This window comes from Notamacropus eugenii, chromosome 7, assembly GCF_028372415.1.
Source record: "Notamacropus eugenii isolate mMacEug1 chromosome 7, mMacEug1.pri_v2, whole genome shotgun sequence".
NCBI classification, from domain to species: Eukaryota; Metazoa; Chordata; class Mammalia; order Diprotodontia; family Macropodidae; genus Notamacropus; species Notamacropus eugenii.
The window spans coordinates 38,091,157-38,117,887 of NC_092878.1; the positions used below are offsets into that span (position 1 = coordinate 38,091,157).

Sequence of the window (26,731 nt, forward strand, 5' to 3'; positions counted from 1 at the left end):
CGATGACTTAATAAAAGATCCTCCTTCCACTGTCTTACTTTTCTAATAGTATTCAATTGACTCAAGTCTGGATCTAGTCCACCTAAGACAACACATGGTAATATTTAATGATTTCCATTTTTAGCTTTGTGAGAAATGCTTCTCAGGGTTCTGGAGCAAACAGAGTGGGAGCTCTCTGAATCAAGGGAGGTATGCAACACGGCAGTCAGAGCAGGGAATCTGTAAGTTGGTGGTTAGCAGATGGGCCTGTAAGCTGGGGAGATTGCTAGCAGATGGCACTGATAGTTTGGATAAGACAAAAAACTTTTGATTGCAAACAAATCGGTATTAGAAACATACTAAGAAACGCAACCCACGCGGATACTTTTACTGCTATAATGGACAGGCGTTTCACACACACCAAGAGAGTCACCTGGGTAGGTTTTAGGGCCTGAAACTTGTAGTTTATATCACCCTCCTTTTCTTTTTTTTTTTTTTTTTACCTTCCTTCTCTTTACTTTGAGTTAGGACCATAGACTGTTAGAGATCAGGGAGGGACTCTGGAGGTCATGTGGTCCAGACTTATTTTACAAATGGGACCATGGAGGACCAGAGGTGAAGATCACACAGGGTAAGAAGATCACACAGGGTAAGAACCCAGATCTCCTGACTCCCAATATACTTGAAACTGGAGTTAGCCCTGAAAGGGGAAGAAATCATCTAGTGGTGGTAAGACTTAGAATTGGAAGGAACCTTAGAATGGTCTACTCTAATCTCCACATTTAACCGATGATGAAACAGAGTTTGAGTGATAAACCAACCTGCCCCAAATCACCCAAAGTAGTGGGCCGCAGAAAAGAGACTGAAACTTACACGTTCTAACTCCAAGTCCCCTCTTCACTGTACCATATTATGTCTTCATATATTAGGAAAATGAGGAAGAGAAATGACCTGCTCAAGTTAATATAGTGACAGAGCCAGGATTAGAGCCCTTGTCTCTTAATTTTCAGTTGATTTTATCCTAATTAAGACAGTATTCCAAGGGAAAAAGAAAAAAAATGACTACCTATTCTCTCATTTTAGTTGGTGGGGGAAAATATTTCCTATCCATGCTGGTTTTTAATGGGAGTACTGCCATTTTAAAATCCCCCAAATCAAGAGACATAGTAGTAAATTTAGATTCAAAAGACCTAGATCTATATCCCTTGCTTTGCCCCTTAATAGCCATGTGATCCCAGCAAATCACTTCCGCTCACCAGGTTTCAGTTTTCTGCTCTGTAAAATAATAGAATTGTCGCTAATCTCTAAGGTCCCTTCCAGCTCTTAATGCTATGGTCTATGATTTCCGAGGTGTCCCCATGTGATACCTTTCCTGAGATGAAATATGGTATGTAATTAAAGAGAATAGCATGGGGTGCCCCACAAAACATGGTACTTTCCTAAACTAGACTTGCCCAAGTTTTAGTTGAAATAACTCTCCTTCCTTAAGAGTTTCCTCAGGGAGGGCAGTTTCAGGCCACTCTGGGGTAGCTGCATTTCTCCCTCCTCTTCTAAATAAGGCTTTACTTTCATGGAAAAACCAAAAGACAACTAGCCTGGACATTTGCCATTCCCCAAATGAGGACTTTAAGAGTGAGGCAAGGGAAAGACAACTGACTTTAGATTTACAGGGCCTGGCTTCAAATTCAATCTCTGACCTACCTGGCCTTTCTGGGCTCCATCTATTACACCTCTAAAATGAGGGGGTCACCCTCAATTGTTTCTTTTAGCTTTGCATCTATAAATCCTCTGGAACCAGGCTGCTCATAAGTCACAAGAAATCAGAAATTGACTTCTGATCATGTTTCCTCACCTCTATATCCACTCCTCGCAGTTCACTGTTACCCAAGTTCACCATTCTTCATATCTCTTCCTCCCCCACATCCCAGTCCTCTCTTGGACATGTCCATTTCAACATTCTACCATGGCAGAATCAATTAAATTAGAGTTCTACTCTTAGCCTGATCACCTCCTTTTTTGAGTGATACTATCCCTGTCCCGGCTCTTCTACTTAGTCTTTGGATGACCTTGGACAAGCTACCTCTCCTCTCTGGGCCTCCGCCTGATCACGTATAAAATGGCAAGGTTGGATTAGGAACTTAATGATTCTTAACCTGGGATTGTGAACTTAAAAAAATATTTTGTTACCTGTGTCTCGATGTAATGGGTTTCCTTTGCCATCTTGTGTATTTTATTTATTTGTTAATCTGAGAAAGAGTTTACAGATTTCATTAGATACCAAAGGCATCTAATTCCACATACACACACACACACACACACACACACATACACACACACACACACACACACACACATGCACACTGTTAAGAAAGTGATCTCTGAAGTCCCTTCCAGCTATGATATTTTTATGATTCTGCATCAGCATTGCATAAATTGGCCTTAGAGATATCTGTTTCATGATAACAGTTGACTTGAGGATCCAGGTAGCAGACCACAGACATTTTCTGATAAATTTAGCTTCCATCAACCTCTTAGATCACTGGTTAGGCAAAAAAACCCCAAAATTCTAGCTTAGGGAAAGTACTATATTTTGTGGGGAACCCCAAAAAACCATCCTTTCCAGCTTCAACTAGAACCACCATCAATGTGGCAGAGAGGGAAGAAGTCTGGATTGGGGGTGAGTCCTGGCTCTGTGATCTGAGGCCAGTCAATGAACTTCTCTGAGACTGTTTCTTCATCTATACAATGAGAGGGAAGGTTGAACTAAATGATCTCTGAGGCTCCTTCCACCTCCAAATCCAGGATTAAAGGTGAAAAAACATGCCCTTCCAGTTCATTGTTTCTCTTTTTTAATGTTGGTCCAGTCTTTAAAATGTAGTGAATTCTGCCACCACCCTTCAAACAAAGGCTGAACCTTGAACTATTTCCAGGTAGGGAGAAACAGAAATGTTTCAACAGGATGCTTGGCTCTTATCATGCCCTCGCAAGTGTGTTCCCGAAAGTACTCCAAATCTCTTATCATATGATTTCAACCCTACATCTTTTCAGGCCTCTCAATTTTCTTCTAAAGCTGCTGCCAGCTCCCAAAAGCAGACGTACTTGATGAGAGATTCCAAATAACAGGAAGTGGCTCAATGTCATTGCCCCCCAATGCCCTTTTTGTATGCTTTCTTATAAAACATCTTGCTTTGCTTTATCAGTGCTTACTAGATATTCCTAGAAGAAACAATCACACACACATACACATACTCTCTCTCTCTCTCTCTCTCTCTCTCTGTCTCTGTCTCTGTCTCTCTGTCTCTCTGTCTCTGTCTCTCTCTGTCTCTCTCTCTCTCTCTCTGTCTCTGTCTCTGTCTCTCTCTCTCTCTCTCTCTCTCTCTCTGTCTCTGTCTCTGTCTCTCTGTCTCTCTGTCTCTCTCTCTCTCTGTCTCTGTCTCTCTCTCTCTCTCTCTCTCTCTCTCTCTCTCTCTCTCTCTCTCTCTCTCTCTCTCTCTCTCCTCCTCCCAGTGACCATGGACCCTGCTTCCAGCCTGACCCCCACAGCTACTACCAAGGGGATTAGTACCCCGTGGAGAAGATCTGTCATCTCCACCTTCACCAACACCAACTGTCACCAACAGGCCTTCAACTCTGCTACTAACACAGCTCCCCCAGCCATGATCTAGGGGAATAATCCTTGTGGAGGGTTCACCTGTCAACTATTTCTGCCTGCTTCAGCCCCTGCCCCTTGGCAGCCACCCCTACAGAAGAGTAGGACAAGAAAATTTTCACTCTGCAAAGTGGATTGTCAAGGGACTCAACTTCAGAAATCCATATGGTTTTATCTACAGAAGTCACATTGATGAGAAGACACTACCATCTGTTTTGCTGTTGTACCCTAAGGACCATGAGGCCATTCCATCAGACTAACTGTTGAAATTTCCTCTATGTGCCATTTCCCCTATTTTCCACAATCCATGTGAGCTCCTTGCAAGCAGAGACTGTCTCTCTTTTCTCTGTATCCCCAGAAATTAGCACAATGCTGTGTGAAAAGTAAGTGCTTAAAAAATGTATTTTCCTATGTTTACTCATTCACTGAGAGTTTTTGAGCAGGGGAATGGCATGATTATTCCCCTGAGAATACCTGAGAATGTATAACAAGCCAACTCCTCAGGTTTATAGAGTGATATGAAGACCATCAGAGTGCTTTTTCCTTAACAACCATGTTGCAGAATAGAGAAGTTGGAAGGAGAGTGAGAATACTCCTAATGCCCATTAAGCAGTACTGTTCTCCCTTCCCCCCAATTAGAAAGGGTATTTTGACAGTTGCTTGAGGGATGGATTAGAGAAGGGAGAAACTGGTGACAAGAAGACAAGATGGGTATTGCAATATTCAGTGCAAGAGGTGATTGAGGCTTAACCCAGGTAGGTGAGGAGCAGGAAAAAAATGCATACACTGGAGGCTAAGAGCTTTCCTTCCTTCTCTTCATAGCTCTGTGGATGCTGAGGAAGCAGGGGCTGCAACAGGCCACCATGGCTGAGGGGGTTGGGCTAGTAGCAGGGCTGATGGTAGCAGGGTTACTCTTGGGGTTCCGGAGTTTACCTGGCGTATATGTATGTATCCTGGCACACAGTAAATGCTTAATAAATGCTCATCATTGACAGTTGCCAGTGACTGCTTTTGGGATACAGGGATGGCAGGCCCTGTCTCCATAGGAGTTGCTTCCTTTCAAAGCTTTTGCTTTGGAAGTCCAATATGATAGGACAAATCAATGAGATGTTGAGGGAGAGGCAAGGACCAAAGAGGACTCTGAGATTTTGAGGCTGGGAAACTGGCTCAAGGATGACGGTTTCCTCTATATAGAAAAAGGAAAAAAAGAGATGAAAGTTGCATTGAGGAGGAAAAGTCTATGACGTCAGTGTTGGGGAGTAAGAACAGTGAGGCTGAAGAGAATTGAAGAACGTTAAAATTCTGCTTGTGACTTGTTATGTGTGTAATCTCAGGGACGTGACTCAGACACTTTGAGACTCAGTTTCTTTATCTGTTCAAAGTGGGAGGGTTTGACTAGATGGTCTATAAAATTCTTCCTAGCTCTAAATCTATGATCCAGTGGAGACCAGCAGGAACATCCTGGTACAGATGCTGTCAAGCAGTAGAAAATTGTAATAGCTAACATTTACATAGCACTTACTATATGCCAGGCTCTGTGCTAAGCATTTTGTAAAGTGCTCATTTCATTTGATCTTTGCAACAACCCTGAGAGATAGGTGCTATATTACCCCCATTTTACAGATGCGGAAACTGGGGCAAACTAGAGTTAAGTGACTTGACCAGAGTCACACATTTTTAAGTGTATGAGGCTGGATTTGAACTCAGGTCTTCCTAACTCCAGGCCCAGCCTTCTATCCACAGGAAAGATTTTGTCAGAGGGATACATTAGGGATGGGAGGAAAGGAAGGAGTAAAAGCTGCTGAGGACCTGGAAGGACCGTCTCCACTCTCTTCCCTGCAATGGCACTATGCCAGGCACTGAGGCGGGATTCAAAGTGAAATAAGACATAGCCCTTGTCCTCAAAGGACAAGGGAATTGGGGAAATAAGACTTGCAAAATATAATCAAAAGTGTAACAATGCATAAGAGAGATCCAACATACGCTGAAAGTTCAAAAAAAAAGGATCATTTCTAATGGGAGGCGAAGGGTGAGGTATTTCGAGTGAGCTACATAGAAGAAATGACCTTGGAGCAGCTCATCCTTGAAGGACAGTTGCAGGGATGTGCTGGTAAATGTTCAATGGTATCCCAGAAAAATTGTGCCTACAACACACTTTTAAGTTTAATCTGCATTATTAAGATTTTTTCCCATTACATTCTTAAGTCTAGACAATTAACAAGGCAATAAATCAAGTCCTCTGTAAATACTCACTCGGAAATTTTAACCATTGGCTCTAATGAGCCAGTACAAGCTGGCTCCAGCACAGCTCTGGATGGTTGGAAATTCAAATGATAAAAAGGTAGCAAACTCTGTGATGTACAATGCTGGGTACACCTCTAGAATTCAGTGCTCATTTGAGTGGTTCTATTAATGCCAATAGAGGGAACAACACTGTCCCCGGAGTCAAAGGGATCTGAGTTCAAATCCCATCACTGATATGACCTTGGGCAAATCATTTAACCAGTGTGGGCCTCAGTTTCCTCCTCTATAAAACAGGAAGATTGAACCAGATGGCTTCTAAGGTCCCTTAGTATACTCACTAGACATCTCAGCCTATGCTCTTCTCTCTTTCATCTTTAAAAATGACTCATATCTAAAACAAGGAGCCCATGATACCCACCCAGAAAAGGGGCTATCAGAAGCTGCCCACATGGACCTTTCCCTTTTTTGAACTACTACAGCATTTATTATCTGGTTCAATCAACCAATAACATCTTCCTTATTATTTAATTGATTATATATGTCTTCCTAATTGCGGTGCTAGTTCAAATATAGGCAAAAAGGTTAGCATTTCAAATATAGGCAATAACTGTACTCCCTTTGTTGTTGTTTACTCAGTAGCGCACAACTCTTAGTGATCCCGTGCACCACGGCACCCAGATACAGTCCACTGGGTTTTCTTAGCAAAGATACTGGAGTGGTTTGCCATTTCCTTCTCCAGTGAGTTAAGACAAACAGAGGTTGAATAACTTGCCCAGAGGTCAAACAGCTATTAAGTAACTGAAGGTGAATCTGAATTCAGGTTTTCTTTATTCCAGACCCAGTGCTCTATCCACTGAACTACTCAGTGGCCTCCCTATACTGCCTTATCCTCCTATACTGCCCTTTCACTTTCTTCTAAAATGAGTTCTATTTGAAATGGACATAATATGAGTATACACTGAAAAATATCAATAATAAGTCGGGTTCAGGCTGTATAAATGTTACAATTGGGGAGAAAAGTACAATTTTTATTCAGCCTAATATGGTAGATTCTAATCTCCTGGGGCAGTTAGGTGTTTCAGTGGATAGTGTGCTAGGCCTGGAGTCGGAAGACTTATTTTTCTGAGTTCAAATATGGCCTCAGACACTTAAGACTCTGGACAAGTCACTTAACTCTGCTTGCCTCAGTTTCCCCATCTGCAAAATAGGCAGGAGAAGGAAATCACAAAGCCCACCAGTATCTTTACCAAGAATATGACTGAAAGGACTAAACAACAAACTCCTAGAGGGGACTATGTCACACTTGTCCCAGGTCAGATCCACAATACTTACTTACTGGATCAATTCAACTAACAGATATCATCTAATAATAATTACTATTGCCATGTCTCATGTTTCTATGGGACTTCAGAGTTTGCAAAGTACTTTTCTCCACAACCCTCTGAGGTAGCTAATAATTGCACTAATCATTGTCATCTTACAGAAGAGGAAGCTTAAAAGTGGAGTCACTTGGCCAGGATCACACAGCTATCAAGGGATAGAGATGACACCTGCACCTCAATCTTCTGATTCTTGACTCCAAATTCATTCCTCTATCCTGTTCTGTCTCTCATGACTGATACAAGGCTTGGGAGGCTGGACAGGAGATTGTGACTGGGTCCATACTCCTGTTCACTCACCCCTCGAGTACCTTGGTTTCCCCAATCATAAAAGGGGAAGAATTAATGCCTAGTAGTTGCCTAGTAACAGTATTTTAAGAGTCAGTAAATCAACTTGATTGAAAATTGCACTGAGAACCATGGATATAGAGATGGAGGCTCTTCACCAGAACAATGCTCTATAGATATGCTCTGTATGAATGGACATGCTTAAGCTAAACTACAATGATATATACCATATTTGTCACATCAGAAAAAGCACATTTTTCCCAGTCCAGGAGATAGCAATAAGCCAGAAAGGAGAGATCAAAGAGGCATAGAATCATATTCCTTTCCAGACTCCCTCCCCACACCCATTACAGATTTGATTTAGGCCAGATGGAAGGAAAGAAAATATAGTAGAAAGAATACTGAAAGAGAAAACAGAAGATCAGGGATGAAGCCTCAGCTCTGCTATTTGCCCACTATGTACTCCATACAAGTCCATTGGCATTTCTGAGCCCTTTTGAGAAGAAGAATAACCTATGTCCTTCCTACCTCATAGGGTTCCTGTGAAGATCAAGAGATAGGAGATATGGTTTGTGAAACAATTTGCTAATCGTAAGGCATCATCCAAAAGGGAGAAGGGTTAACAGGTCATTTTGTTAACCCCATCTACCCACTCCCATGTAAATTCTGAAGAGCAGTGGCCTTGCTCACCTCATCTCTTATTGAGCTTGGCAAGAATTTGCCCACTTAGATTCTGAAGGAACAGAGATCTAACTCTCCCCTGACCCTGGGCAATGACCTTGGAAAGGGGGCTTGTGATTCACCAAGGCTCCAGCACTCCCACATCCCCCTCCTTCCAAGCTGGGGCTCTCAATGTTGCAGAGCTGACGCCCTCAGCAGCATGTATCTCCCTTCTGCACATACACCCACCACTCATGACTGGTGAAGAAACACGCACTGGGAAAAATTAGGTGACAGAGTCAGAGCTACAGCTGACTAAGTTATAAGGAGGCAATAGGGTAAGTGGGGGAAATAGAAGCACCTGAATAGACAGAAAACACACACTATGGGAAGTCCCAGCAGCAGCCTCTGTGAGCCATTGCCTTCTTGGATATCTGTCCCTCCCTTCCTTACCCACAGAAGGTCGGCAGTGGGCAAGGAAAGCTATCTACTTAGAACGCCAAATGAAGCATAAACAGTTTGGACAGGGCTATGAAAGGTAATAGAATAATATGCCAGACATTTATTTTTATAGTTTTTTGGGTGGGGACAGCTACGTGGTGGAATGGATAGAGTGCTTGGTCTGAAGTCAGGAAGACTCATCTTCATCAGTTCAAATCCAGCCTCAGACATTTCTAAGCTGTGTGAACCTGTGCAAGTCACTTAAGCCTGTTTACCTCAGTTTCCTCATCTGTAAAATTATCTGGAAAAGGAAATGGCAAACCACTCCAATATCTTTGCCAAGAAAACCCCAAACAGGATCACAAAGACTCAAACATGACTAAAACAAAAGAACAATAACAAAAATAGTTTTGTGAGTGCTTTTATGTACTTTCTCTTCCTTTATCCTTACACACACACACACACACACACACACACACACACACACACACACACACGATTGGGCAGGTGTTACCCTCTTCCCCTAGTTTCACAGATGCGCAAACCAAGATCCAAAAAAAATGAAAGTGACTTGTTCAATATGAGGGAAGAGGAGAGAATAAGTATTTATATGATGGGTTTTTTTTGTTGTTGTTGAGTTGTTTCAGTTATGTCTGACATGATCCCTTTTGGAGTTTTCTTGGCAGAGACACTGGTTTGCCATTTCCTTCTCTAGCTCATTTTTATAGATGAGAAAACTGAGGCAAACAGGGTGAAGTGGTTTGCTCAGGGTCACACAGCTAGCGTCCAAAGCCAGATTTTAACTCAGGTAGATGAATCTTCCCGACTTCAAGCCCAGCATTCTATCTACTGCACTACCTAGGTGCTTCCAAGAATTTATACAGTGCTTACCTACTATGTGTCTGACACTGCTAAGCTCTTTAAAGACATTGTCTCATCTGATTTCTCACAATAACTCTCAGAGATAGATGCTATTATTATCCCAAATTTAAAATTAAGGAAACTTGGGTAATCAGAGGTTATGTGACTTGCCCAGGGTCACACATAATAAGTGTTTAAGACAGAATCTGAACTCACATCTTCTTAATTCTAGGCCCACATTCTAACCACTGGGCACCTAGCCTACCTTGCTATGACATCAAGATAGGAACTTTGCCAGGACTACAACCCAGGATACCTGACTGCTGCTCTGGTACTCTTTTAATTACACCACGTTATCTCCCCATGGGCTCCTTCTTCTATAGGAAAAATCAGGATACCTTCTGTCTTGAAGCAGTTTAGGTAAAGCATGCCTCAGGAAAAAAATGTGATAAATAATAATGATAGTAATAGACATTTATATACATTTTGCAAAGAGATTTATATGTATTATGTCATCCAAATGTCACAATAACCCTCTCTGGGATAGATACAGCAAGTATTATTAGCTCTGTTTTAAAGATGAGAAATTGAAGTTCAAAGAATGACACATTATTTGCCCATAGTCACACAACCTTGAAGAGAGGATCTGAACCCAGCCCTTCCTGATGCCAAATCCAACACATGCTGGTGATCACTATTGTTCTCTTGATTTTCTGACATTACTTCTATTTAGGAAAGCACTTTGTAAAAAAAGCACTCTATAAAATTTGATCTATTACTATATTTAAAAATAATCAACCACTGCCTTAATAACAGAGCCAGCCCAACAGTATGGGGTAAAGGGAGCAAATTTTAAGTTTAATTATACAATAATTAAACTGTTTAAGAGACAGAGATTATCCCACCAAGAACATCTAGTGCTTTATAGAGGATGCCATGCCACTTTGATGTGGCATTCAACAAATATATATTTAGCATCCAATATACCATGGCCCTGGACTAGATGCCAAAGAACAATGAGTCAATCCCAATAATGAAACTGTCCCTATTCTCCAACTACCAGAGAGGATAAGGTATGTATACAGATAAGGATGATACAAGCAGAAGTTAGGAGAAATCAGAGCGTCCTAGATTTAGAGCTAGAAGGGAAGGGACCTCAAAGGACCATCTAATCTGAGCCTCTTCCACCCCTTACTGGAGCCTAAATAGGTTAAGTGATTTACCCAAAGTTACACAAATAGTAAGTAGGAGAGCTGGTGTCTGACCCCAGTCCTTATGAATCCAAATTTGACAATATTTCTGGTGTAACATACAACACATAATGTGATAGGGACAAAGTAAAGAGTCAAAGTTCTCTGGAAATTGAGGAGATAAACAGAGATATCCCAAAACAGTGGACAAAAAGCATTGTATTTAGAGTCATAGTGCCAGGGTCTAAATCTCAACTTTGGAACTATGAGTAAATTGCTTCCCTTCTCTGGGCCTCAGGATTCCTCATTTTTAAAATGGAGTTGGATTATGCAATCCGGTTCTAAATCCTAGCATCCTATACTATTTTCGTGCATATGTGTGTGTGTCTGTGTGCACATGCACATGACTTGTGAAGCAAGAGGGGCTGGAGGTTGAGGGAACTGAATGCCTTGGAGAATCATGGAAGGTTTTATGGAAGAATTAGCACCTGATCTGTATCTTGAAGAAAAAGAAATTTCAACTGAAGAAGATAGAGTTCATTCCAGGCATTAGGCTCATAAATATATTCACAGACAGTGACGAGAGGGGAACAGTTTAGCTTCTGAAATGAATATTGTCTGTTTGGATGCCCCTGGAGAGAAGGGCAAATGGATAGGATAAACAAAAAGCAAAACCACCAAACACTCACACAGACACACACACAAGAGTAAATCCAAGGGGATGAGAAAACACTTAGCTTTTAGAAGCACTGTGAGAATAAATATATATATTTTTTGTTCTCTTGCACATGACCTTTTCACTTGCTGAATACAAAAAGTATTTGAGTTGCTTAGCAGCACACGGAATTATACTCTTTATAAATTACCTTTCACAAAGCTACCATTTTACTCTTTTAAAAAATCTTTTACCACAACTCAATGTTGTGGTTATTCACCATAACCGTACCATATACCGTATTTCCAAGGGACTAATAAGCGCCTGGGGGTTGATTTTTGGTTTCTTACCAGGATCTGTGCAGTTTTTGGCCACCTGAGTTCCATTAACTGATGCCATCAGCTTTCTGTTCCTCCATACTTCAGGTATTCGATGTTTGTCTTTGGAAGCTGTTTCATGTTCTATATGCAAATAATAATAATATTAATAACAGCTAATATTTACATAGTGTTTACTATGTGCCAGGCACTGTGCTAAGAGCTTAACAATTATTATCTCATTTATTTGATCCTTAAAATAACCCTGGGAGGCAGATGTTTTTATTATCTTCCTTTTACAGATGAAGAAAGTGAGGCAAATAGAGGTTAAGGGAACTCAGTTCTCCTTGACCCCTGATCCAGCACTATTCACAGGACCACCAAGTTCTATTTCACATCTCGGCATGTTCCCTAGAGTCACAAAATTTGATCATCTAGAATTCAATCAGTAGAATAACCACAGGCATTTCAACAGTACTTTACAATGTACAAAGTACTTTTCTCCCATCATTCCTTCAGAGATAGTTAGGCATCTTGAAAATGGACATTCCCATTTTAAAAGAAAAGAAAGTGAGGTTCAGAGAGCACTCTTGTGAACTGCCACAAATCACATAGCTAGTAAAATGGCAGAGAAGACACACGAGCTCCAGTCTGTCTACTCTAGTTAGAAGTGTTCTTTCCAGCCTCCATAACTACCTCTCTTGCAAATATGATAGTTTTATTTCTTTGTTCCACCTGTAGGACATTCTTTTAACGAATATGCCTAGAATATGTGCATAGTCATTGATTTACATCACAAGCAGTCTAGTACATACATGACAGTAATTGTATACATTTTCATAAGTATTTTAAGAGTTACTCCTGATCTATATTTAAAATGATCATTTTACATCATTCTCTATTTAGAGGAAAATGCTCCTCTTTTCTCTCTGGCTGGCTTAGTGGGAAAAAAAAGTACTGGACCAAGCACCAGGCAACCTGGTGAAATTTTACTTTTGGCTTTGCCGTTAACTAACTGTGTGACCCTGGGTAAGTAATTTCTTCTTTCTGGGTCTCAATTTTCTCAGCTGTAAAATGAGTAAATGAACTAGACAATATCTAAGATCTCTTTCAGTTCTAAGCATCTTCGACTCAATGCTGTTAAGTTAGATATGAGGATACAGAATAAATGTTATCATCTAGGGGCCGTACAGTGTTTTATTATTTCTAGTACATAACTGGATAGAAAAGGCATCACATGCATCCAACTGCAAAGCTGCCGTTATCAATGTATTCAATTGACTGCTCCAGTTGAAAACATAAATAATTGGTTTTTGTCTGCATCTGAGAGAACCACTTTTTACTGTGTCCTCAAATTGTCTAGTACAGGTAGTTTAAAATAGAAATTAGACATAACAGCTTAGCGTGTGTCCCACCCTATTTCACTCTCTCCAGCAGTACCTTATGATCCCTATTACTTATCTTTTCTGAAAAGCAGACTGGACTTGCTTCTCCAAAGCTTTATAGTGTCTGGCACACAGTAGGTGCTTAATAAATGCTAGCTGACGCACTGACTTCTTGGCAAAGACTGTAACCCTCTGCCTTTCTTGGACATTGAACAACAGGGACGGAATGATTGGGGCACAGGCATTCAGGGGATTTGAAAGATTTCATTAATTTAGCTAATGGCATCACCGTTCATACGTCCTTCCTTGCTCCCCTGTCTGATTTCGTCTGTCTCTTCCCTACACCTCCACCCCAAATGGATGACCAGTCTCTGGAATGAAATATGACAGTTTCCAAGACCCTCTATCTCTCTTTCGTGATGCACTTCAAGGGGGAAGATGGCACGGTGTACCTTCGGTTCTTTCTATCAGGTAAAGCAAAGAGCAAAAAGGAAAGGAGATCCTGGAAAAAATGCACTGTCCCAAGCTTTCACCTTTCCTTTTCCCTGAAAAAGGTTCTCACAGCTGGATACTACCCTAGGATCCCTACCACCAGGATACATCTGCTTGGAGCTCGACCAGGTCTGGTTTGGGGCATATTAGATTTGCTTTTCACAGTAAACTGGCACTCCGAGTAGCAAATGGTGGTGGGGGTGGTGGGAGGTGGTGCTTAGAAAGAATACCAGGGAACTCAGTAATGCAAAACTAGCGCTGGCGATAGGGGAAGGGAGCATGGAGCTAGATCTTGGTTCCAATCTACCTGTATGACCTTGGGCACGTCCCTCAGCTTCTCAGCCTCGGTTTCCCCTTTTGTTCAAAGCCAAACGTGACAACAAAAACAAACGTCTAGGTTGGACGAGATCATCCCTAGGATCCCTTTCAGATCTTTTAAATCCTATGCACTCTCCGGGCTCACAAACCCGGGAGGGAGGAGTGGGTGAGCACCTTGCCTAAGGCAAAGGGGTGACCTCGGAGATGCCCTTCCAGGGATGCAAACTCCGCCTCCCTCGCACGACCCCCTCACTCTCAAACCGACCCCCCGCCACTCTCCTCCTCCCTCCACTTACCGAGGCTGGCGAGCACACTGGTCGCGCACCACACCAAGGACAGGACCCCGCAGACGAAGACAACTTGCTGCAGCCACATCTCTCGCCTCCTGTGAACTTTCCGGGACTGGAGAAGCCCCTGGAGCCCGCGCGCAGGAGGCAGCGGCAGGGGCAGCGGAGCCATCCCGGCGAGCGCCGCCTCGCCTGGGCACAAGGGTCCGGAGCGGTCGGAGATGGGGAGCGACCCTGAGGCCAACCCGCGGATTCGAGGAAAGGGAGAAAGAGGAGAGCGGGGGTTCTCAAAAGCGAGCGGCTCTCGGGGAGGTCTTCATGGCCCGGAGGCGAAGTCTGCTGGAGGAGTCGGAAAAGGGAAGAGACGAGCGCTCAGAGCGCTCAGAGCCGGGCTGCCACCCTGCGCCCTACGCCAGCCATGGCCCGGGGACCAAAAGGAGGAGCCGGCGGCGGCGGCAGCCGCTCCCTACCGAGCCCTCGGGGCTCACCCCGGCTAGGCTACCTGCCGGACCGACCTCCGCCTCCGTTAGCTCGGCCCCCGGGCGCTGCCGCCGCAGCTGCTGCGCCCCGGCTTCCCCGGGGGAGCTCGGGCTTCAGCCGGAGGGCACGATCGCGGCCAGCCCACGGCCCCCGCAGCCTGCTCCGGGAGGGGAGGGTCCTAGAGCTGACAGCCCCAAGGGATGCCCGAGGCTCAGCGCCCGGGAATCGCCCCTCCGGCGGGCAGCATCCTCCTTCCAAGTTTAGCCACCCGCTCGCCCGCGCTTGCTCCTGCTCTCCTCTGGTGTGCAAAGCGCAGGTGGTAAAATGGCCCGGGGGACTGGGCGGCCCGGGCTCCCGAGCCCCAAACAGCCCCGGGCCTGCGGGGCCGGGCCCGACTCCTGCCTGGAGACCCCGCGGGCGGCTGGCTTCGGGATGGCTGGGAGGGCTGGGAGGGGACCAGCTCCTGCCTCGGGCCCCAGTTCTCCCCCGGTAACTTTCTCACAAGGTTCCCCGACTCCTGGCGCCTGCGTCGGAGATGCTTCAGCGCCTCCTTCCCTGTCTCTGTGTCTATACACACACACATAGACACACACATAGACACACACACACACACACACACACACACACACACACACACACGTGTGTACTCCCTCAGGGCGCTCTCTCCCTCACGCTTCTCTCCGCCCCCGCCCCCAGGATTAGCTAGTGACCAATGTAAATAATCTCCCTCTCCTTCCCCCCCCCCCCCTTCTCCGCCCCCTGGTAAAGAAATGCAATGTTTCTGTGCAATCCTCGGCTGCTGCAGCTCTTTTTTTAAAACCTTAAGTAGATCTAGAATTTGAGATTTCTGCAGAGTAGCTCTCTCCCACAAGGGCTCATTCTGATTACCATCGGTGCCCTCCACCCCTCCCCACCCAGGACCAGTTTATGTTGGGATAATCTTTATAGTTATAGAGCTAACCCCTTTCCCAGAGGTTATCCCAGAGGGTCATAGAATGTGAGCCTTAGAAATAATGTAGTCCAGGACCTTCATTTTACAGATAAGGAAACTGAGGCTCAGAGCTGATGAGCGATTAGTCTCAGTTGGCCTAGGCAGTAAGTAGTACAGCTGAGATACAAAGCTAAATCCTCTTTAACTGCCAAATCCAAGCTCTTTTCACTATACCATTTTGCAGCAGCCTAGCAAACTTGAGGAGGAAAATATCATAGACCATTAGAGCTACAAAGGATCTTAGATATCATTTAGATACTCTGGAAAATTTGAATTTAGAATCTGAATTTAGAAGCAGAAGAAATTGTCTTAAATCCCTGACTCTTACTTAAATCTGTGTGACCTTGAGAAAATCACTTCTCCGGGCCTCATTGTCCTCATTTGTAAAATCAGTGGACCTGATGAACCCTATGGTCTCTTTGAGCTTTAAATGCTGTGATCCAATCCATTTGATTTATAGATGGAGATGCTAAGGTGAGATCCAGAGAAGGTGAATGAACCAACTGGTAAACTAGTAAATTTGCCAACTGGTATGGCACTGTTGTCAGGAGGACCTGAGTTCAAATATGGCCTCATATATATATGTATGTATATGTATATGTATATATATATGTATATGTATATGTATATGTATATGTATATATATATTTAAGTGACCCTGGGAGAGTCACTTAACCCTGTTTGTCTCAGTTTCCTCATCTGTAAAATGACCTAGAAAAGGACATGGGATATCACTAGTATCTCTGCCAAGAAATGGGGTTACAAAGAGGCATACAAAGTAACAACAAGGCATAACCTGACTCCAGTCCAAACTTGCTGACTCCTGTGTCTAATATCCTCAAATTCTGTTTTCATTGCCAGCCTCTTATTTAGGATCATAACGTTTAGACTTGGAAGAGGCCTATTTTAACAATGGTAAAGCAGAGGACTGGAGAGGGTAAATGACTTGCTAAGGTCACACAGGTAGCAAAGAACAGAGCAGAGAATGGAACCTAGGTCTTCTGCCTTCCATGCATGTGAGCAGAGTGGAGTACCAAAGGAATAAGTGAAAATGGATGATAGAAACTTTGCTAACAAACAGTACTCCATCAAGAAAACATCAGCGTTGGCCTCCTAAGGCATTCTCCCAAAGGACACCTGTTGGTGAAGTTGAGTTAAGCCAATGCAGGGATCTGGCTAAAAAGTCCCTGGGACTAGGTTTTACATACTCCACTGAGAGAAAGCATGAAAATTTCTCAAGCTGCTCAGTCTATTTCTCAAGGGTTGTATGTGTGTGCTCACAAGCCTGTGTGTTTTCAGTGATAGACCCAAGCTTCTAAATCTTAAATGACTGAGAAAAGAAATGATGGGGGAGGGGAAGAGGAGGTAATTATGAAACAGAGTCTCTGACATGTTTTCATTCAATCAGTGGTATTTTTGTAAACAGTGGTGCAGCAAAATTTCTGCAGGGGAGGTTTTGTAACAAGGTCCTTTTTCCCCTAGTTTAATGGAATGGTCCAAGATCCTATATTTATATTGCAAGATAGTTAACAATTCAAATTTTCATAATAATAATAGCTCATTTATATTGTGACTTATATACACAGTCTCATTGGAAACTCAGAAAAAATAACACATTTACATGGTACTCTAAGGTTTACAAAGTGCTTTCCCCTCAGCACACTTTTGAGGTAGAATATACAAATATTTAAACTTTCATATTATGGAAGAGGAAACTTTCTAAGTGGTTTAGGGAATTACTCAAAATTACAGAGCTGTCAGGTGGCAAATCTAGACTCACACTCAGAGCCTCTGACACCACACCTAGTGTTCTTTTCCTTGTACCATGCTGATTTTCTGCAGTTACTTATCCATTTCCCAGCCTCCCCTTGAGGCGATGTCACTGGTACTTTACTCTGAGGTTCCAAAACTTGTAACAGAGGCCATAATTATTTGTAGCAGCACAAAACTGCTTCAGTAGCCTACAAAATACTGGATTTATTGAAAACAGAGGTTACTATATCAGAAAACTCCAAGGGAAATAATCCATGTCATCAGCATAGACATAATATCCAAAACTTACCTTCCATTTGACTTACTTTGTATCAAACATAGAAATTAATGAGTGGAGTAATAGCGTCTACCATGAAAGGAGCCCACACTATTAGAAGCCTATGAATTCAGGGACCTGAAATGTATGTATGTTAAAATGTAGTCTTTGAATTCCCCAAATTTAGGTTTTAAAATATTTCTTCCAATGCTATGGAAAATTACTTGAGTATTCACAGAAAATTCTAGAGCAACTAATATGCTAAATTTATTCATTTCTCTTAGCATTATTTAAAAGTTTTATATTCCATTTTAAGAAATTATCTCAAAAAGAAACATCCAATTATGATTCTTTCATCTTAATTAATCTACCTAAGGGTTTGCCATTCAGACTGTAATCTCAACTTAAGCAAAGGTCTGGTCATACATAAGAGTCAGGATTCTTTTCTAAGCCTGGCCTTGTGTTTCTGGGCCACTGTATTCTATTTCATGGATAGACAAATTACTTAGATACCCTCTGTAGGTATTTCTCACCAAGGGCCAAGGATATGCAGGCACAAATGAATAAAAGAAGATTATGTGATCACAAAATAAAAAAATGTCAGGTTCTACTTCCTCCACGAAGTCTTCCTTAACTTCTCTTTCACTGCTCCTTCCGCTCCATGACCTTCTCCATCCCTGTAACAAATACACCCTCAACTCCCTGCATCTAGAACAAATCTCTATTCAAATTTCTTGTAGCTTTTTTAGTTCCCCTTTGTAATTACCACACTTATATGTATCAAGAAATATTTGTGTGTATATGTATATATGTGTATATATACATTTACTTATGTATATGTATATATATAAATACATATACACACATATACACACATTCTGGACATATATGACTGGAAAAGGACATAGGCCCATTATGTAATGAGAGCTAGGGATTAACTGTTAGTTGGATTTGAATGCTATACTGGTAGCAGTAAATGTTCAGAAAATTAGGGGCAGTACATTTAATAGATTCTCTGAGATGCACAGAAAAACAATGACAAAACTCATATAAAAAGAAAAGACATAGATGGGTTACAGTCTGCACCAGCATCATGGAGATCAAAGAGGCAAGAAAGCATGTCCCTATCTGCTTCTACCATTTGCTTCCAAAGGAAATCTCAACTTTCAATGTTGTCTATCATGTGCCCAGAAAAAACAGAAAGGCAGCAGTCAGCTAGGAACACAAGGCCCAGGAACTCCCCTCTCAAACCAGCTGTTCAGCTGGTGCGCTGCTGGCTGTGTTTCAACCACAAGTCATGTTCAGTTGCTCCCAGGAGAGAGGACAGTGTACATTGGCACACAAAGAGAGAAAGACAGAGGCAGAGGGGAATAGAGGGAAACTGCCTTTGCCAAGTGGAGGGATGGCTACTATGATGAGAGTCTGTTCCCCAAGTCTCAGAAAGAATGTAGGCAGCCAGGAACCAATTCCACAAGATGCCAATAGCCATGCCCAACTCTGAACCCTATAAGATCTCATTAAGTTGTTGGGGGAGCAGTTTCATTTAATCTCATTAGGTTGGGTGGAGAATTCATCAAAAAACAATTCAGTGAATCCATTCTATCTCCCACCTTACATATATTTTAATCCTAGAGTGAAGAGAGACATTGAATCTTCAAGACTTTTAAACTTCTTGAACTGGAGAATGAGACCTGCATTTAGGAAGATTACTTGGGCAACTGTGTGGAGGACGGATTGGAAAAAGGAAAGTCTGGAAGCAAGGAGACCAATTATGAGGCTATTACAATGATCTGAATAAGAAACAACGAGACCTTACTGGACAATAGGACTGAAAGGTATCATTGAGGTAGAGTTAAAAACACTTGCCGATTAATTGGTGATGGGGTCATCTCCCTACATAACGAGCTCACTTCCTTTGGTCTAAAATGCAATCCGTTGTACAAACAGCTTTTACTCATGATACAGATATAATAATAATTATCATTATAACTACAATGCTGGAAGATGTGATATTATTATCCTCATTTCAGATGTCACTTGGTAAGTGTCTGAATTAAGTGGCTGAATTTGAATTCTGATTTTTCTGATTCCAGGTGCACTGCTCTATCCACCAGTTCCACTTGGCTACTTCTATGCTTATATTAAACACATATTCCAAAAACAAAGCCTTGGACAGAAAAGGCACTTGATAAATTCATGTGGAAGTAAAATGAATGGTCTTCATCTCCGTGTACTTTTTGAAGACTTGTTTTCTCTTCAGGCTGCTATTCAGTAATTCCCGTAGAAAAGAGAAACTAGACAATCGCAGGGCAACAGACAGAGTGCCATCTGGATGGCCAGCAGACAAATCTTGGCAAAACTTTTAGGCCAAAGGAAAATAACCACAATGTTTTGTGGAACCTCAGAGCTAGAGAAGACCTCCAAGGAGTCATCTTGGGGAATCCCCTGTACTCTACTCAAATTAATCCATTCCACCAAATAGTTATTAAGTGGTTACTATGCACAAAGCACAATGCTAGGTGCTTGGATAGCAAAATGAAATGCCTTGTCTGTAAAAAATTGCACGGGGGAGGAAGCAAGGAAAGGATATTCTCTCTCTCTCTCCTCTTTCTCTCCCTCCTCCTTTTCCCTCTCTCCCTCTTGTTCTCTCTATATACATAAACACAGGTATATATAATTCACTAGTTGTGTGTATACACACATAAACATACATGTACAACTAGGGTGATTAGGGTGGTTCAGGGAAGAAGAGGAAGACACTTGTAATTGGGGCCTGAGTATAGTTAAGTTGGAAAATATTTGCATTTTGGGGAAGGGGAGAGAGAATTTCTAGAGTTCTATGAATATGAAACTCAAGAGTTTACATCCTTTGTGGTCCATGTTCTAGACTACCTTTTTTTTGCCAAGAAATTTCTAGAAAGATTCATTCATTTTCTTTCTTTAAATTTAGGCAGTCTTTTGGTAGGGTGTGAAATCAGATGACATGAGCTTGATGCCTGGCCCACGCAACTACTAACTGTGTAACCCTCAGCAAGTTGCTTTCCTTCTCTGATCCTCAGTATCCTCTTCTGTAAAATGAGGATAAGTCATTTCTTCCCATTAGTCCATGCTAACCACATCATAGGGATGGTCGTGAGGAAAGTCTTTCAACAAATAATGGAAATGAAAGCCACTATGAAAGCCACACATTCCTTTCAGGAGTATTTCCCTATTCTTAGCTTTTTTTTTCATTTTAGCTTGCTTTCAGCTAACAGTAAAAATCCTCTAAATCACTTCACATGCACAAATGGAGTCATGTTATCTGACAGTTTAAAAAGCAATTTATTTGAAACTGTATATTTTGCTTCATTTAAGGATCATCGGAAGTACTAAGGACTCAGTGCAGCAGACCAGGATTTGGCTTTAAGTATTTCTCAGGTTCAAGGAATGCAAAAGCATTTTCTGAATCAGTGAACCTGGAAACATGGAAAATTAGTTCCTAGGCTCACCGTGGGTTATATATCTGATTAAAATCCTTTAGATCTAGAATTTCTTGCTATATAACATTGATGGCTATTGACTGAACTTTGAGGCCCTCCTTTCTCAAATTTTATTGACTCTTTTGGCTGAATTCATAGGATCATAGACTCAGAGATGGTGGGGACCATTCAGTCCAACTCTTTCATTTTTTGGATCAAGAAATTAAAGTCCAAAGAGGGTAAATGACTCCTTGCTAGATGCTATTCCACCTCTTGTATTCCACCTAGATCCCAAGACTCTGCTTCACCCCCTTTAGGTCTTTTCCAACAATTGTTAGAGACAAGGCTGTCCACACTGCTTGAATGAGTGGATATTTCTACCTGTAATCCTTTCTGTAAGAGGATGCACTAGTAGATCTTACCATCTATCCTGATGCAGTGTCCTTTGGACCCCTGGGCACTGTATCCGACCTCCTGGACTTTGAAATCTGTCTTGCCATAGCATCCTAAGGACCACTGTGCTTTTCTATCCATTTTATAGCTGAAACTTCTTGTATATGTCGTCTCTCCAAATTAGAATGTGAGTTCCTTGAAAGCAGAAACTGTGTTGCTTTTCTATTTGTATCCCTAGCACTTAACACAATGCTTAGCACATAGCAAAGTGCTTAATAAAGGCATTTTACATCCCACTCCAGAAAACTAAACTTTAAAGACCGTGTATATCACAGGCTCAATAATAAACAACTACTAAGGCCTCCTACTTATTGTCACCAATGTAACTAATCATCCAAGGGGAGTTTGTTCTGATGTGTACAAAAGCTTGAATGTAAAGAATATTTTCAAAAACAATTTCTCTTGTTTTCAATTTTCATCTTTTCCCATTATGGGATGCCAGTGAAAATTTATGATTTACCATGGCTTGCCACAGACCCTAAACATGAGACTAGGGGACATATTCTGAAGTTGGTTTTCATGGAAAACTCCCTTCTTGAGTTTCTGGGTGGGTATCCTGGATTACCATCTAGACTGAGGTCATAGTTTCCCCTGTTGAAGAACTGCCATATGGGACAAAGCTAGAAATTGACCTTCCAGTGGCAAATATGAAGAACATAAAGAAATGTGAGAAAGAAGTGAAGCTGAGACAAGAAAGCCGAGTAAACTTATTCTCAAATACCATGATTCTGCTTCAGAGAGCTATCTCCTTTTATGTGGATGCTTCCTCCATTATGAAGACTGTAACCTCTCTAGCATTTGGAAGATAATCTTCTGTAGCTTTTTGCTGAGTCTGGAAACTTCATTACCTTGGAACCACAGTAATAGATGGGGGTGAGGGACGAGTTTTTCCAGACTTAGCTAGGCTGCTTCTTAGGTTATAGACAGACAGTCCATCACTGGGGCCATACTCCAAATCTTTCCAGATTAGTAGAACCTGCAAAAGCCTGGACTTCATTCACATAGCCTTTGAGAACTTAGATCACCTCTATACGATAATAAGGTATTAAGGGAGGGTAGTAACTGGAAGACTAAGTATCTCTTGATAGATGACATAGCTAACTAGATGATTAGACAGATAAAAGCAATAAAATCAGACAATATCTACAGAAAGAAAAATATATAGATTATAAAGTATGGTAACAATTTTTTAACAGTTACTTTGCTATTTTACAACTATTTTACTTCCTGAGTTCAAATTCTAAATGACCTCAGACACTTAGTATCTGTATGACCTTGGACAAGTCACTTAACTCTGTTTGCCTCAGTTTCCTCATCTGCAAAATGAGCTGGAGAAGAAAATGGCAAATCACTCCAGGATCTTTGCCAAGAAAACCCCAAATAAAGTCATAAAGAGTAGGACATAACTGAAATGACTGAACAACATAATTATTTTGCTAAAGCTTGTACATACATTTTAAAAACAATTGGCAAATTGTTTATAATTTGCTTTGTATATGATTTTATTTTTCCTTTTGCTAATTTATTTGAAGTTTATTTTATTTGTAGGCTACTTAAAAAAAAATTATCAGTCCCAATTTTATTTCAGTTCTAAGTCACTCCTTGGGGATCATTCTCAGGACATCTTCTCATTGCCTCGCTTAGGCAGAGACAGTTACCAAACCAGGATCCTGTTTATCCCTATACTGTATCAACCATCTATAGTCTACATTCTTTCACAGAATTGCAGATTGTCAGTGCTGGAAGGGTCCTTAATATTCACTTAGTCTTATACACTTATTTTCCTCCAACAAGTATTTGCTGAGAGCCTATCTCATCGTGCTCATCAACTGAAGTGCAAAGGGGAGAATTTTATATAAAACAGGTTCCCCGCCCTCAAAAAGGATACAGTGTAGTTGGGGAAATATAAGTGAAAAACTAACATAGCATGAGACAAAATTGTTGATGAACCCCAAACCATCACTACAAACCATTGTTAACTAATATTCCTAGGTTAAAACTTCATCTGTTGGATGAGAGTAGACTCATCTACAGATTGATCAGATCTCTCAGAATAAATTTTTTTTAATTCAACAAATCTCAGGCTCATTGCAGCTCTATCATTCTGTTTTGTAGTAGGTTGGTAGTAATGGATAGCTATTAATTTTATGATGAAATAACAGTCTTAAGTGGCTTAGTTGATAGAGCACTGGACCTGGAATCAGAAAGACCTAAATTTAAATGCCACCTCTCTCAGATACTTATTGGCTATGTGATCCTGGGCAAGTTACTTGATGATTTTCTGCCTCAGTTTACTCAACAGTAAAATGGGCATAATGAAGCATTTACCTTGCAGGGTGGGGATAATAATATCACCTACCTCTCAGGGTTGTTGTGAGGATAAGATGAGACACTATTTGTAAAGCGTTTTGCAAACCTTAAAAGCTCTATAGAGATGCTAGCTATCATTAAGCTATCATTATATGTATATTGTGTTACTTTAAAAATTATCTTTCCAACACAACAACACAGGCAGAGATAATTGCTTATTTGGTCTGAAGGGGTAGCCACTGGCAAAAACTGTGGAGTAGGTGTGACTGGTCTCTTTCTTCTTTTGTGACTCTCTGTTACCACCACCATGACCAGACAGTCAACCAACGTTCCCTTTAAACCCAGGTAGCTTTCCATTGCCTGGGAACTCTGCCCACAGTACAAGGCTCAGCCTGCAATCCATCTACACTCAACTTTGTTATCACCACTCTTTGTTGTTCTTGTTGTGTTTGTCCTTCATTCTCTAAGAGGACCATGGGATCAAGATGATGACATGACTTGCAGTTGACTTTGATTTAAGTGAGGGACCACCACCCTAGGATTGTGCTGTATTGATTAGTGAATCAGTTATCACAAACCAACATGACCAGCTCTATCCAGCTGGCCTCAGATCCCAGATCACACTTCCTAGTCCACCAAGCCATCCCTTTGCTGTCTTCCATTCTATCTCTTGCTTCATGAATGTTAATCAAATGCGTACAACTGCTGCTTCTGGAAAGGGAGTGTCAAATGACTCGCCTGTAACTCACTGTCTCTGTGCCTTCATGAACCAAAGTGCCCTTCTGAGACTTGCTCATACTGGAATGAAAGATCCTTGAAGACAGAGGCTGTTTTGCTTTTATATTTATATCCCCAGAATAAAACATAGTGCTTAATATGTAGTGAAACTAACAATAGCTAAGTTAGTGTTTTAAGGTTTGCTCAGTGTTTTCATATATTATCTCATTTGATACTCAGGGCAACTTTTTGAAGTAGGTACTGGTATTATGCCCATTTTATGGATTTAGAAACTGGGATTGAGAGGTTGACTTGCTGGTTAGTAAGTGTCAGAGGTGGGGCAGCTAGGTGGCAGAGTGGATAGATCACTGGACCCAGAGGCAGGAAGACTCTTCTTCCTGAGTTCAAATCTAGCTGCAGATGCTTTCTAGCTATGTGATCCTGGGCAAGTCACTTAATCCTGTTTGCCTCAATTTCCTCATCTGTAAATCAAACTAGAGAAGAAAATGGCAAACTATTTCAGCATCCTTGCCAAGAAAATCCCAAATGGGATCAGGGAGAGTCAGACACAATTGAACTTTTGTACAATTTTGAACAATTGTACCAAATGTAAGAGACAGGGGCTGAAGTCAAGTCTTCTGACTCAAAGCCTTGCCTTCTATTCACTGTCATCTAGCTGCCTAAATTTAAGCATTTAATAAAATGCTATGCATCCATTTCACACTCTTTCATCTTGTATCTCATCCCATCAGAATTCAACATAGACTATTTCATCTACTTTATTAATTCTTTTTTTTTAATGGTAAGCTCACCCAGGCTTTCCATTTCTGGAAACCACTTCTGGAAAGTAGCACAGTTTTGTAATATCCCTTGCCTCCATCCTCTCTTCTCCATTCACACTGCCCATATCTTTCATTTGAACTATCTGAATAGTGTCCTTGTTTCCAATATCTTATTTTCCACTCTGTCCTTCACACTGTTACCCTTATGATCTAACTAAAGCGCTAACCACTCCCCCATACACGCATACAAATGAATCCCCCTCAAAGATCTATGATTCCTCATTGCCTGTAGGATAAAAAGTCAACTTGTTTAACCGAGCATTCAGGATACTGCACCTTCCAGTCCTAACCTGATTTTCCATTTTTGTCTCATAATACTACTATCCTTGACATGCTCTTTCTTCCATCCAGACTGCCCTATTTGCCATACTCTCATCTTTTCCTGTTATTTTCCACATCTTAGTCGCTTCATCGTGTTATTTCCCCTTTTCTAGAAATGAACTTTGGAACTTACATTTGAGGCTTTGAGTTTATGCACTAATTGGTCCCTTCTCTAGACACTCTTTTTTTATTCTTAGTTTTGTGCATAATATATTTAGCAATGACATTTCTGATTGTTGGAAAACTTCCCTTTCTTCAGGGTTTACTCAGGTACCACCTCTTCCATGAGGCTTTCCAGGATTCCTCTACCTATGGACAATCTATGTATTCCTGATTCTGTTTGGATTTCTTCCATGCACTTATCATAACTTACATTATAGTCTTTTGCATATTTGAGTTATTCTATTAAGGATTGTGTGCTTGAGCCTATGGTTGTGATGCCTTTAGTCGTGAGCTCCCCCTTTGTTTTTTCTTCTCCATGGTGTATAATTGACCTAGTTCCGTATGGGCCACCCCCTGGCTTTGGATTTGCTGTTCTAAACTCAGGCTTCATTTTGCTCACAAGCTCCTTGGATTGCTATCTTGTGACCATTTAGATTCTAGCCTTGGGACTACTTTTTAATTACTCTTAATGATTGGAAAAATGCATTCTGTTTTGAAAATATGCCACACTTACCGGATGGGTTAATAGGGTCCTACCTGTTAATCAGTTGTTAACCCATCCACAACATATTATGAACTACTAAATTTATGGACTTGGGAGCTGTAAGGGACCTTGCAAAATTTTACAACTACTTTCCTAAGTTCTCTTCTTTTTAAAAACCTGTTGGCCAATCAACCAATGCAAATTTTCCCCTTACCACATGAGATTATCTAACATCTCCAGGACTACTGGAAATCATGAGACTATAATTAAACTCCCTCTCAGAAACAAACTACGTGCGGCAGGAATTTCTCTAGCACATCCTAAAGTTGGAGAGCTTGG

At 41.5% G+C, this 26,731-nt stretch overlaps 1 protein-coding gene across 1 annotated transcript in view; it reads right to left on the reverse strand.

Annotated features, from left to right (window-relative positions):
- Positions 1-15,297, reverse strand: part of SLC24A4 (solute carrier family 24 member 4) — a 297,207-nt gene extending 281,910 nt beyond the window's left edge. Inside the window, exons 1-2 of the mRNA XM_072624485.1 lie at positions 14,155-15,297; positions 11,697-11,807 (exon numbers count right to left, since the gene is read on the reverse strand). Coding sequence (XP_072480586.1) covers positions 11,697-11,807; positions 14,155-14,317 — 274 coding nt within the window. The 5' untranslated portion in view covers positions 14,318-15,297. The remainder of the gene's footprint in view (positions 1-11,696; positions 11,808-14,154) is intronic.
- Positions 15,298-26,731: the final 11,434 nt, after the last annotated feature.